The 13,142-nt window shown below is 41.2% G+C and overlaps 1 protein-coding gene across 1 annotated transcript; it reads right to left on the bottom strand.

Moving 5' to 3' along the window:
- Positions 1 to 1,411: 1,411 nt before the first annotated feature.
- On the bottom strand, positions 1,412 to 2,284 carry LOC145341226 (G-protein coupled receptor 35-like). The gene has a single exon (XM_080186150.1). It carries the CDS (start codon positions 2,282 to 2,284, stop codon positions 1,412 to 1,414), a length of 873 nt encoding a protein of 290 aa, XP_080042276.1.
- Positions 2,285 to 13,142: the final 10,858 nt, after the last annotated feature.

Raw genomic sequence — 13,142 nt, 5'->3', positions numbered from 1 at the left:
GCCAGGAATCAAACCTAGTCCCTGGTGCTGTGAGGCAGCAGTGCTAACCACTGTGCCATAGTGCTGCCCCATTCTGCCTCATCCCCATAACCTCATGCATTTACCCTAGCTAGTCCCCTTGACACAAAGGGACAACTTTAGCATGGTCAATCCACCTAACCCACACATCTTTGGACTGTAGGAAGAAACTGAAGCACCTGAAGGAAACTCACATGGACACGGGGAGAATATGCAAACTCCACAGACAGTGACCCAAGCAGGGAATTGAACCCATACTCATATTATGTACTGAATCCAATAAGCTAAACTCAAGCTGAGCCCTGGCCATTCATTTTAATTTTGAAAACATTATGTTTTGTCATACAGCATACTCAAAAGGAAAGCAATATCCATGTGTTTAAAAGGAAACTTATGTCTGCCGAACATTTGGTCGTTCTGCATATTCCTTCGATTCACAGTTTTCAGGAAAAAATCCAGCTCACCACATGATCTTATGATGGTTTAGATACGCTTCAATGCATTGTATATAATGATGTAGAATTGGCTATTACATTTGCTGTTATTATCATATGTAAGAAGTCTGACAACATCAAGTTTAAGTCCAACTGATTTATTTGATAGTAAACTCGCAAGCTTTCGGGGTTTGCCCCTTCGTCAGGCGAATGGAGAGTTCTGGCCTCAGACAGAGCATATAATAGCACAGATTGCTGATTAGAATGCGAGTCTTTACATCTAACCTGCTATTCTAGTCTTAAAGTGGCTAACAATGTGTGTGGAAGGAGCACTGATCACAGGTTAAAAAGATGTGTATTGTCTCCAGACAGTACAGTAAGTGAGGTTTAGCAAACCCAGGCAAATCATGGGGGTTACAGATAGTGCGACATGAACCCAAGATCCCTGTTGAGACCGTTCTCATGTGTGCGGAACTTGGCTATCAGTCTCTGCTCAGCAACTCTGTACTGTCGTATGTCCTGAAGGCTACCTTGGAGAATGCTTACCTGAAGGTCAGAGGCTGAATGCCCATGACCACTGAAGTGTTCATCAGCTGGAAGGGAACAGTCTTGCCTGGTGATTGTCGAGCGATATTCATACATCATTATCATATGTTCCAGATTTCATTTAAAAAAATCAAATTTAAAATGTTTGCAATTAAGTAAATGAATTAATGAAATTATTGTTAGACAAAAGTATTAAGGTAATAGAACCAAGACGGGTTGATGGACTTAAGATACATGACAACAATGATCTAACTGAATGACAGAACAAGGTTGGGCGGCTAAATGGCTGACTCCTGCCTCTATTCCTATGAATATTTAGTCAACATTAGCTACATGTACTTAAAAACAGAAAATGCTGGGAAATCTCAGCAGGACTGAGAGCATCTGCGGAGCGGGAATGTTTCAAGTCTAGATTATCCTTCTCCAGATTGCTGTGTATCTTGGGTGTTCTGAACTTCAATAACATCGAGGCTTATTTTTCTTTGACAGGACATCGTCTTAATACTTTGAGTTAAAGAAGCACGAAACTCTGCGGAGGTTAAATAATAAATAATAGCATCCAGGCAGCAGTTGATACTCGCCACGCACGTGGATATACTAACAAACGTGCGCACATTTTCCTTTGTTGCACAATCATCTCCATAACTGTCCACTAAAAATTGAATCAATAATCCTGTGTGAAAAGGCAGGAAGCAAACAATAAAGGTGACTAGATTTGTGGTGATAATTATGATGCTTCGGCTAGAAATAAAGATTCCCTGAGATTCTCTGCTTTTTTTGCAGAGGGTCACGATGATCTGAAAAGAGCAAAAGCACAAGATGAAGAAAGGAATGATGAATCCAAATAGTTCAATGATAATAATAATCCAGGTGGCAGTTGGTTTTTCTGTCATCTTCAGAAAACAAAACTTAGGGTTGTTATTTGCAAAGAAAAATTGTATGTGAAGAGAAATTGCGACTGAACATACAAATGACCAAATTGCACCACATGCAAATGCAGCCTTCATTGGTGACCTGAAGTATTTTGCTTTAAGTGGGTACTTTATTGCAATGTATCGATCCACACTGATGCAGACAATGATGTAGATGCTCACATACATGTTCACAAAATACAGACACTCGATGAATGCACAGAAGCCTGGTCCAAGATTCCTGGAAGCTCTGTAGCTGTACATCTTGAAGGGTAAAGACAAGAGCAGGATGCTGTCTGAAACAGCCAAATTTGTCACATAAATGATGGTCTCTGTCCATTTCCTGAATTTCCAACAGAACGTCCATACAGTCATTGCGTTGAATGTTAATCCCAGTAGAAATATTGGGATGGATATCCCAGTCAGTATGCACTGCATGTTATCAGTCAATGAAATATTGCACCTCATATCTCCCAAGAGCAAAGCTGTAAAACATCAATACAATATAAATTAAAATATACTGTGAATATGAAACTTTGGTCAAAGGGCTACATTCTTAAGAAGTTTATTTTTGAGTGTCACAAGTAAGTTTACATTAACACTGCAATGAATTTACTTTGAAAACCCCTAGTCACCACACTCCGGTGCCTGTTCAGGTACACGAAGGGAGAATTTAGCATAGCCAATGCATCTAACCAGCATTTCTTTCAAAATGGGGGAGGAAACCAGAGCACCCAGGGGAAACCCACACAGACATGGGTGAACATGTAGACTCCGCATAGACAGTGACCCAAGCCGGGAATTGAATCTGGGTCCCTGGCACTGTGAGGCAGCAGTGCTAACCACTGTGCCACTATGCCTCTCTGAGAAGCCAACTTTCAGAGAATGCACCAGAGTGCTGTGCACCCAATAATGCTGCCACACGACACATGCCCCAAATTCTCCCACTTCTCTGCTCAAGAGTTGTGTCAGTGGTGCCAAAGTAATGCTGCCACCCAATCAGGATATGGGAATTGTCCTGCTCCTAAGACTAGGATAGACCCAGCGACATCATCATTGGGAGGCTGATGTTTTGCTCTATTCCAGATCAACTCATACTCTCCCACCATTGCCCACACTCCCTCACTGCACAAGATCTTCAATAGTTTTTCTTTATTTTGGTGAATTGCTCCTCAATCTAAGAATAACATTTATTCAAGACCGTAGAGCTTCAGATTTTCCGCATTGCAGATCCACTTTACACTTGAAATCAGTTTTGTTGCTTCTCTTTGTACTCTGTGCAATCAAACAAATGCTTTTCTGTGACTTGGTGATTGACACAGACCTATTGCCGGAAGACGTGAAGCTGTTTCACTTCCTGCATTGGGGGTGCTCCACACTGGTTACGTACTAACACCGCATTAATACTATACATCTTTGGTTCTGATGCTGAAAGAAGATAAATGCTTTGCACGAAACTTGAACTCCTAACGTGAGAGAAACAGATGGTGTCCTGACTGTCACACTGTATTGCTTACTCATATTGTTGAACTTTTTGAATTGTTTTATCACAGTCTCTAAATGTTAAAAGTGAGACTGCTCTACTCCGAGGACTGGTCCTTCACATTTACCAGTATTGAAGTAATGCCACCACTCACACTGCTTTCTAACTGGAACTCCCCTTCACAAATTGAAATTGGAATATATTTTCCTAGTTTTCTTCTCTCTAATTCTGAAGACACTGAGACCTGCTGCAATGCTATTCTACAGGTGAAGTGAATGAAGTGTCAATCTTGGCAGTTGACAAAGTGAAAGAGGGTGTTTAATACCGAGACTGAGCCTGAACTCATCCCACATCACATGCAAATTTTTTACCAAGACGTTGGCATGTTCCATTTGGTATGGATGTTCAGTCAAAACTTTCTATTCCTGAAGACTGGGCAAAAGGATGGTCACACGAGGGACAACTGGCTTCTTTTGTGAATTGAAACCTCTCCCCTGTCAACAGTGATATAAAGGAACATCCAGGCTAATGTTGTATCAATGCCTTTCTTGTAAATAATTCAAAAGGATAATCAATGAAAAATAAAGACACCGGCCAGAACTTTCCAGTCGTTCATGCCAGTGGGATCTTCTGGTTTCTCTGCCGTGGGTTTCCAGGCAATATGGAGTGGCTTCAATGGAAACTCCCATTGACAGCAGTGGAACCGGAAGATCCCACCACCAAGAAAGACTCCACAGGGAGGCCAGAGATCTCACCCACTATCTGTCTCAAACTCTCAAGGTGTCAAATGATGACACAAGATGTTTGGAACACTTTGAACTTGTATATTCACTTAACAAAGAAGCCATTTTGTTGTCTACTTTTTAAAAAGAAGTTTCCTGCAAAGAGAATTTCACCAAATATCATCGAACGAGTAGCAAGTTATCAAAGTAGCCAAGATCATGCACAGCAATACACTGAAACTGGCAGAAGGACTTCCACAAATCTGTTCTAATTTTGGGTTCACCTGACCAGACTTTGGCTGGGATTTTCTGCTTCTGTTCACATTAGGCGGGTATGGCGGTGAGAGCAGAGAATATCATGAAAAGGCCTTTGTTGTATCCTTGAGAAGGCCTTGATTCCACCCTTTCACTTCAACTGGAGTATCACCTTCATCTGAGAAACTACAAGCCTGCCACAAAAGAGATTGAGAAAATTGTCAAAACATAAGAACCTAAGTACTAGGAGGAGGAGTAGGCCATCTGGCCCCTTGAGCCTTTTCCGCTATTCAATAAGATCATGGCTGATCTTTTCATAGACTCAACTCCACTTACCCGCCCGCTCATCATAACCTTTGATTGCTTTACTGTTCAAAAATATAACTATCCTTGCCTTGAAAACATTCAATGAGGTAGCCTCATCTGTTTTACTGAACAGGGAATTCCACAGATTCACAACCTTTTTGGTGACGACATTCCTCCTCAACTCAGTCCAAAATCTCCATCCACTTATTTTGAGGCTATGCCTCCTAGTTCTAGTTTCACCTGCCGGTGGAAACATTCTCCCTGATTTTATCTTATCTATTTCCTTCAAACCTTACATGTTTCTATAAGATCTCCCCTCACTCTTCTGAATTCCAGTGAGTATAGCCCCAGTCTACTCAGTCTCTCCTCATAAGTCAACCTTCTCAACTCCAGAATCAACTGAGTGAATCTTCTCTGCGTCCCCTCCAGTGCCAGTATATCCTTTCTCAGGTAAGGAGACCAAAACTGTACACAATACTCCAGGTATGGCTTCGTTAGCAACTTATACAGCTGTAACATTATCTTCCTGTTTTTAAGTTCCATCCCCCGAGCAGTGAAGGACAAAATTCCATTAGCTTTCTTTATTACCAGCTGTACCTGCAAACTTTTTGTGATTCCTGCACAAGGGCACCCAAGTCCCTCTGCATAACAGCATGTTGCAATCCTTTACCATTTAAATAATAGTCCATTTTGCTGTTATTCCTACCAAATGGATGACCTCACATTTAACAACATTGTATTCCATCTGCCAGACCCTTGCCCACTTAGTTAGACCATCTATATCCCTTTGCAGACTTTCAGTGTTCTCAGCACATTTTGCTCTGTTACTCATCTTAGCATCATCTGCGAATTTTGACACACTACATTCGGTCCCCAACTCCAAATCATCGATGTAAATTGTAAACAATTGCAGTCCCAACACTGACTCCTGAGGCACATCACTAGTCACTATTCACCAACCAGAAATCATTTACCCCACTCTTTGCTTTTTATTAGATAATCAATTCTCTATCCATGCTAATACATTACCCGTAACACCATGCACCTTTATTTGTGCAGCAGACTTTGGTGCATCACCTTGTCAAATGCCTTTTGGAAATTCAGATACACCACATGCATAGGTTCCCCATTGTCCACTGCACATGTAATGTCCTCAAATAATTCCACCAAATTAGTCAAACATGACCTGCCCTTCATGAAGCCATGCTACATCTTCCCAAGGGACAATTTACATTCAGATGTCTCACTATTTCTTCCTTGATGATGGATTCAAACATTTTCCCTACTATAGAAGTTAAACTTACCAGCCTCTTGTTATCCACCTTTTGTTTACTTACTTTTTTAAACAGTGGCATCACATTTGCTGTTTTCCAATGAGCGGAAACCACCCCAGAGTTCAGCAACTTTTGGTAAATTACCACTAGTGCATTTGTTACTTCCCCTGCCATCTTTTTTAGTACCCTAGGATGCATTCCATCAGGGCCAGGAGACTTGTCTACCTTTAGCCTTATTAGCTTGCCCAACATAACCTCTTTAATGATAATGATAATTTCTAAGTCCTCACCTGCCATAGCCTTCCTGACATCAATTTTTGGGATGTTCTTTGTGTCTTCCACTGTAAAGACCAATATTCGACGCCTTGGCCATTTCTTCATTTCTAGTTATTACATCCCCCTTCTTTTCCTCTAAAGGACCAATGTTTACTTTAGCCACTCGTTTTCACTTTATAAACTTGTCGAAACTTTTGCTATGTTTTTACATTCTGAGCTAGTTTATTCTCATAATTAATCTTACTTTTCTTTTTGGCTTTTTTTGTTTATATATTTGTAGAAAATTTTGCTCTGTTTTTACATTCTGAGCTTGTTTACTCTCACAATCAATCTTAATTTTCTTTATAGCTTTTTTGTGGCTTTCTGCTGACCTTTAAAGATTTCCCAATCCTTTACTTTCCCACTAACCTTTGCTACCTTGTATGCATTTTCTTTCAATTTGATATCCTCCTTTATTTCCTTAGATATCCGTAGCTGATTATCTCTTTTTCTACAGTCCTTATCACTGGTACATATTTTCTCTGAGCACTGTGAAAAATTGGCTTGAACATCCTCCACTGTTCCTCAAATGTCCCACCATAAAGTTTTTGCTCCCAGTGTACCTTTGCCAACTCCTCTCTCATCCTATTGTACTCTCATTTGTTTAAGCACAAGACACTGGTATTGGTTTTTACCTTCTCACCCCCCCCTTATTTTAAATTTTAATTTCAACTGTACTGTGATCCCTGCTTCTGAGAGGATCCCTAACTGTAAGATCATTAATTATTCCTGTCTTGTTACACAGGACCAGATCTAGGATAGCTTGCTCCTTTGTGGGCTCTATTACATACTGTTCAAGAAAACTATCATGGATACATTCTATAAACTCCTCCTCAATGCTGCCTTGACAGTCCTGGTTTGGCCAGTCCACATATAGATTAAAATCCCCCATGATAATTGGTGTACCATTTTTACATGCGCAAGTTATTCCTTTGAGTTGCAACCATATTGTTTAACGTTCATCTGTATTCAGTCATTGTGTGCGAGAGAGTTCATGTGAAACATTTCAATGAAACATGAGCTGGAATATTCCAGCCATTCATGCTGATAGGATCTTCTAGTCTGACCAACATTGGAAGCTACTGCAGGGTGGCAGTGCCACGGATAGCTGTCTGGCGAGCCCCATCGCAAGGGATTCCCTTTATGTGTGGTGGAGGGCCAATGATTGTGTGGAGTCAGGCTCATCCCAATGTCCTTGTGATTGGGAGGGCATTGGTGCTGAGGCTTGTTGTGGGAGGAGCCCTCTTGTGTCTGTGGTGGTTGGTGTGGGGGGACAGTTGGGGGGGGTTGAGATTATTTTTACTGCTGATCGGGGCACCCTTTAAAGATGGCACCCATTTTCCGTGGAACCAGCATCAGGCTTTGCTCCTGCCAGAGTGATGGCGAAAACTGCATCCCCAGAGTGCAATAAAATCTGGAGCGAAAACACACCTGTGCAGCTCAAGAGAACATAATAAGAACTTAAGAAATAGGAGCAGGAGTAGGCCATCTAGCCCTTCGAGCCTGCCCCGCCATTCTATAAGATCATGGCTGATCTGAAGTGGCTCAGTTCCACCTTCCCGCTTTCTCCCCATAACCCTTAATCCCCTTGCCTATCAAAAACCTATCTACCCACGTCTTAAATATATTTAGCGAGGAAAGAGTTACTCGTGGATTTTTCATCTCTGTCAGCAATCTGCAAAAATGGGAGAGTTCTATCTTATATGTGACTTCAGACCCACTGTAAGTGGTTGGCTCTTAAAATGCTCTCTGAAATAGCTTAGCAAACCATTCAGTGCAAGTACAACATGGGATGGGCTACAAATGCTGGCTCAGCCAGTGGTTCCCATATCTGGAGGTGACATGACTGGCTGAAGCAGAATCATTGACAGGTGCTGAGTGAAGAAATGAGAGTGGAGGTTATGGTCTGAAATCTACAGCATGGAAAGCTGTAAAGTAAAAAATGAGGGTTGTTCCTTGACCTTATGTTGAGTATGATTGGAACAATGTAAGAGGCTGAGGACAAAGAGGTCCATTGGATGAGGAGGGTGAATTTGCCAATGACACCAAGACGGGTAGGAAAGTAAATTGTCAGGAGGAGATAGATAGTCTGCAAAGTGATCTAGACAGGTTAAGTGAGTGGGCAAAAAATTGACAGAGGGAGTAATAACGTGGGAAAATTTGAACTAGTCAGGAGTTTGGCAGGAAGAATAGGAAAGCAGCACATTATTTAAATGGCGAGATTGCAGAACTCTAGTGCAGAGGGTGGCCTCGTATGTGAATCACAAAAAAATTATATGCAGGTACAGCAATTGATTAGGAAGGCAAATAGGATGCTGGTATTTATTGCAAGAGGAATAGAATCTAACAGTAGGGGTGTTTCATTGCAGCTGCACAGGGCCTTAGTGAGACCACATCTGGAATACTGGGTGAGATTTTCCAATAGTGCCCACCCCAAGACTGCAAGTCTTTAACTCGCTGGTCAAATTCTCCATCCCACCCACAATGATTCCAGTCCCACATGGAACTGGAAGATTTATTATACCGCGTACAGTTTTAGTCTCTTATTTAGAAAAAGACGTAATTGCTTTACAAACAGCTCAGAGATGGTTCACTCAACTACCTCCTGATGAGGGGTTTAACTTATGAAAGTTGAACAAGTTGGGCCCATACACATTGGAGTTCAGAAGAATGAGAAGTGACTTTATTCCAATATATATACTATATGTGATTGGATGGATACCGGGAGGATGTTTCTACTTATAGCAGAAACTAGAATCAGGGGTTACGGTTTAAGAAAAGAGCCCTACCCTTTAAGAGGGAATGAGGAAAATAAAAATATTCATTCAAACATTCATTAATATGTGCTTTCTTCATCAGAAAGAAATGAAGGCTGGTTCAATTAATTTATTCAAGACCAATTTTTGATAGACAATGGAGTCAAAGTTATGGAGGATAGGTAGTGAGGTGGAGTTGAGACCACAACCTGATAACAGCCATGATCTTAATGAAGAATGGGACATAAAGGGCTGAATGGTCTACTCCTGCTCCTAAATCCCATGTGCCTCTGTTCTTGGGTCAGCTAGGCAGTGGGTCAGAGAATTCAAGTATTGATTGAATGGAGGAGCTGCAAGAATGGAATGCTGCAAATTCAAAAGAAGATAGGTTGGTGTGAGTGAGGGGAACAGCGAAATTGTGATGCCTGGTGAGAGGATAAGAGGCCAGAAGGAAGGGCCCGAGTGGAATGAGAATTCTAAAAATGGGAGAAAGATCTACAGTGCAGAAAGCAAATTTCTGTCAGAGGCAAAGCCAATGGAAGAGCAACTCACTGTCATGTCGAGCTCAGAGCTCACTGAGGCAGATTTAATGAAGGAGCTGAACCTTCTATGCAGCTTTGGTTTGGAGTTTCCCACTCTTTACCATGAATTTGCAGCACTCTATTTCCTCAAATCCAACCTGCACAATTTTAATAAACCTGAAATAAGCAAAACATTGCAGATGCTATAATCTGAAACAAAGGGAGAATGCTGGAAAACCTTGGCGGATCTGGCAGTGTCTCTATGAAGAGAAAACAGAGTTAACATTTCAAGTCCATTTGGCTCTTCATCAGAATCTGCACTGCTGTTGACCAGTGAACCCATATCCATCTAGTGGGTGTTAAATGCTAACTCTGCCACCATTTCCTACTTCTGCTGCACCATAACCGCATCACTGAACATCAAGCCTTTGTTTCCAAGATTCTCAATGATTTCATTTCCTCTGGCAATCTTTAAACTCAGTCCCCAGATTCAGCAGAAACTGCTTCTACCTCCTTCCCAAATTCTCAAACAGGACCAGACTGTGGATCCATTTTCTTAGCTTGTTCTAACCCAGTGGAATTGATTTCTTCCAATTTTTCTTGACTTTTCTGGCTCCTTGGATCTGCGTCTGGTAATACCTTCCTAATAATTCAGCCAAAAGTCTGTTTCCTGTCACTAACACCCTTTATCATGTGCCAAAGGGAAGGGACGTGCCTTCAGCATTCAGTCAGACATTCTTCACCTCAGGACCAACAACAATGGTCCAGATAGAGCGAAACGATTAAAAAACACCCTGCTGACTGTTTCTCATTGGGCAAGCTGCTCACTCAGTAAGGCAGCTCCTACTCCATGAAGCTCATGGGGAAATCTTTTGATGATCCTTCATGGTCTTTGTGGCCACCAGAATGCTTTCATTTCCTGACGGTCTCCTTTTCACCATTAACGTTTTAATTATAGAATTGAAACTGGATATATGCATGTGAGCAAGAATGTCTGAAATTGTTGCACAGGCTTAAATTGCAAGAGGTCAAGTTAAAAGTAAAGGCAAACACTTTTAGGTTTTAGCGTTTGTGGGAAACTAAGGCGAGAATTTGCCAGTCTCTTAAGCCCTGCCACTGCTGCTAGCGAGAACGGAGAAGTTTGCAGCGGGACTGGAGAATCTCAGCTGTGGGTGAAGCCAAAGGATTCCGGTCTAAATCTTGTGAAAAGAGCGTACACAATAAAGACTCAAAATGACATCAGGTGTGAAATACTTCCACAGAAACACAGCACAACTTTAGAGGTAAGGTTGCGTGTCAAATTACATGTTACCAAATCAGAATTGAAAAACAAGTAAATGCAGTACTGTATCTGTGCCAAAAAGTATCCACAGACTGGGCAAACTCATCACTCAGTAGTTATTGCAAAAAAGAGGAAATGGCAAATTTGCTTATATTCTAAAGTGTTAAAGGATCAAATTTAAAGATTCCAGCTTTTGTGGAAATTGAGGTGGTTTATCAACACAAAATATTTTAGCAAGTTAGATTTATTTTCAGGTTGTTGGCAATTAGTTTTGCATTTCTTGTTTTCTCAATTTACTACTCCTTATAGAAGACACAGATTCTTGTGAATAACATTTGTCATTCTTCAGGTCCTTAAGTGTAACGTAAAACTGATACGAAGTTGCTTCAAGCTCCAACCAAAGGGGAATGAAGTTCAGAAAAGACTTGAAGTTGCCAGTAGAATGAATCTAAAATTTAATAAGGACAATTGCTCATTTGAAGTTGCTGAGTTGTCATTTCTTTGTGGCGTCACTATCAGTGAAGCCATTAAGCTTAAAAAGACATGCGATGCACACATACTACACTCAATGTATTGGAGAGAAATGCAGGCACCTAAGGAAATGGCTAAACAAAATCCTTACAGGAAAAAGAATTGTCTCCCAAAAGACTGTTAAGAAAGAACAGTTAGGAATTCAGCTGGAGTCACGGAAGGAAATGTAAAGATTCTGAGAAACCAATTAAGATTTCAATTTATGCATCACCAATCAGATTAGTAGGATTCTGCAGCAAATGTGGGGTTGATTGTGGGAGCTGAGGGAAGGGCAAGGATAGTTCATGCATCCTGTTTACCGATTGCTATGAAAATACCAGTTTTCACCAAAGCTGAAAATTCAAAACAGCCATTACTGACTTTTAGCACTGAAATCTGCTTTAAATTAGAAAATGTACCATAAATACATTTGCGCAGAATTTACTATTGAGTAACAAATATTTCCAAGATCACATTTGATGTAATATTTTTTGTTAAAATCTTTTTCACTTTAAATATTCTTGTCTTCTGTGACCAATGGGTGATCTCCACACCCTCTCCCCACAGTGTTTACATCTTCCCTGATTTTCAGCTAAATTTGATAATGCTACCAGGATAAGAATTCTATAGACTCCTTCAGCATTGGTTCTCCTGGTCCCTCCCCAGAGTGTCTTCAAGAAACAAGTAAGTAACTTGAAAATATAGATTCAGCGCTCTGTTAGTCTAATGCCAATTGACATTGTGAATCTTTTTCCCTTGTTCTCTTGCCAACAAATCCTTCTTCTTTATTGATCGCTCACAAATGAATCTGAAACCTCAGAAACTCTGTGTTACTGGTCATGGGTTCTGTGTGTTCTTGTGTGGTTGGTGAACTTGATCCTAAAGGTGCATCTTCTGCACACTTCACAAGTGTTTCCGGAGGATGGAATTTGTCCTTGGACTGGAGATCTTTGGTATTTCTTTCTCAGGCTCCTTTTGAACCTTCTCTTGCCATTGGGTTTTTGCAAAGAACTGTGTCCCTTCAAACAGGAGATTCCTCAAGTTCATTTCTTCTGTTCAAGGGCCCACAAGGGATTAACGTCAATGTTGCATTTCTTGAGGTAAGCCTTCAGGGTGTCTGTTTGGTGCCTTCCTTAAGCTGGACAAAGAAGATTTGCTTTGACAGTTGGGGCTCTGGCATTTTAAATACATGACCAACCCAGTGGAGTTTGTTTTGGATGATCATGACCTCATTGCTGGTGCTCTTGGCTCCTTCAAGGATGCTTATGTTAGTATGCCTGCTCCCCTAGCTGGTGTAAATAATCCGTCTCAGACAGCGTTAATTACGTCTCTCCAAAGCATTAAGGTCACGCAGTCCAAGTTTCTGAGCCTTTTAGAGGAGTTGGGTGAACTGCCTTGTACACAAGCAACTTAGTATCAGCACAGATGTCCCAATTGTCGAAGACTCTCATCCTGAGGCATCCAAAGACTGCACTCATGGTTTGGATACAATGTTGGATCTCTGCATAGATGTCAGCCTGAGATGAAAGGTAGCTCCCCAGGTAGGGGAAATGTTGCGTGTTTAGCAGGGTTTCTCCAATGATCTTAATGGGGGAAGAGACCAGATCTTGCCCTAAGGTGGGTCAATAAAGGACTTGAGCCTTCTTGAGGTTGAGGCTGAATCCAGTTCTTTGATATGCTTCCATGAAGGTGCCAAGTTGAGAGAGGGAGATGGTATTGTTATCCACACACTGAAGTTCCATGAGCAACGTCAGTTCATTTTCTTCTTGGATTTCAATTAGTTGAAACTGTCTTCATGAAAAGAGACAA

Source organism: Carcharhinus amblyrhynchos, chromosome 3 (assembly GCF_965287045.1).
Source record: "Carcharhinus amblyrhynchos chromosome 3, sCarAmb.v2.hapA, whole genome shotgun sequence".
Lineage (NCBI taxonomy): Eukaryota > Metazoa > Chordata > Chondrichthyes > Carcharhiniformes > Carcharhinidae > Carcharhinus > Carcharhinus amblyrhynchos.
This window is presented reverse-complemented; position numbering and strand designations above follow the sequence as displayed.

What these genes read in the sequence shown, in the direction of transcription:
- LOC145341226 (XM_080186150.1), bottom strand. Translation starts at nt 2,284, where the DNA reads ATGACTGTATGGACGTTCTGTTGGAAATTCAGGAAATGGACAGAGACC.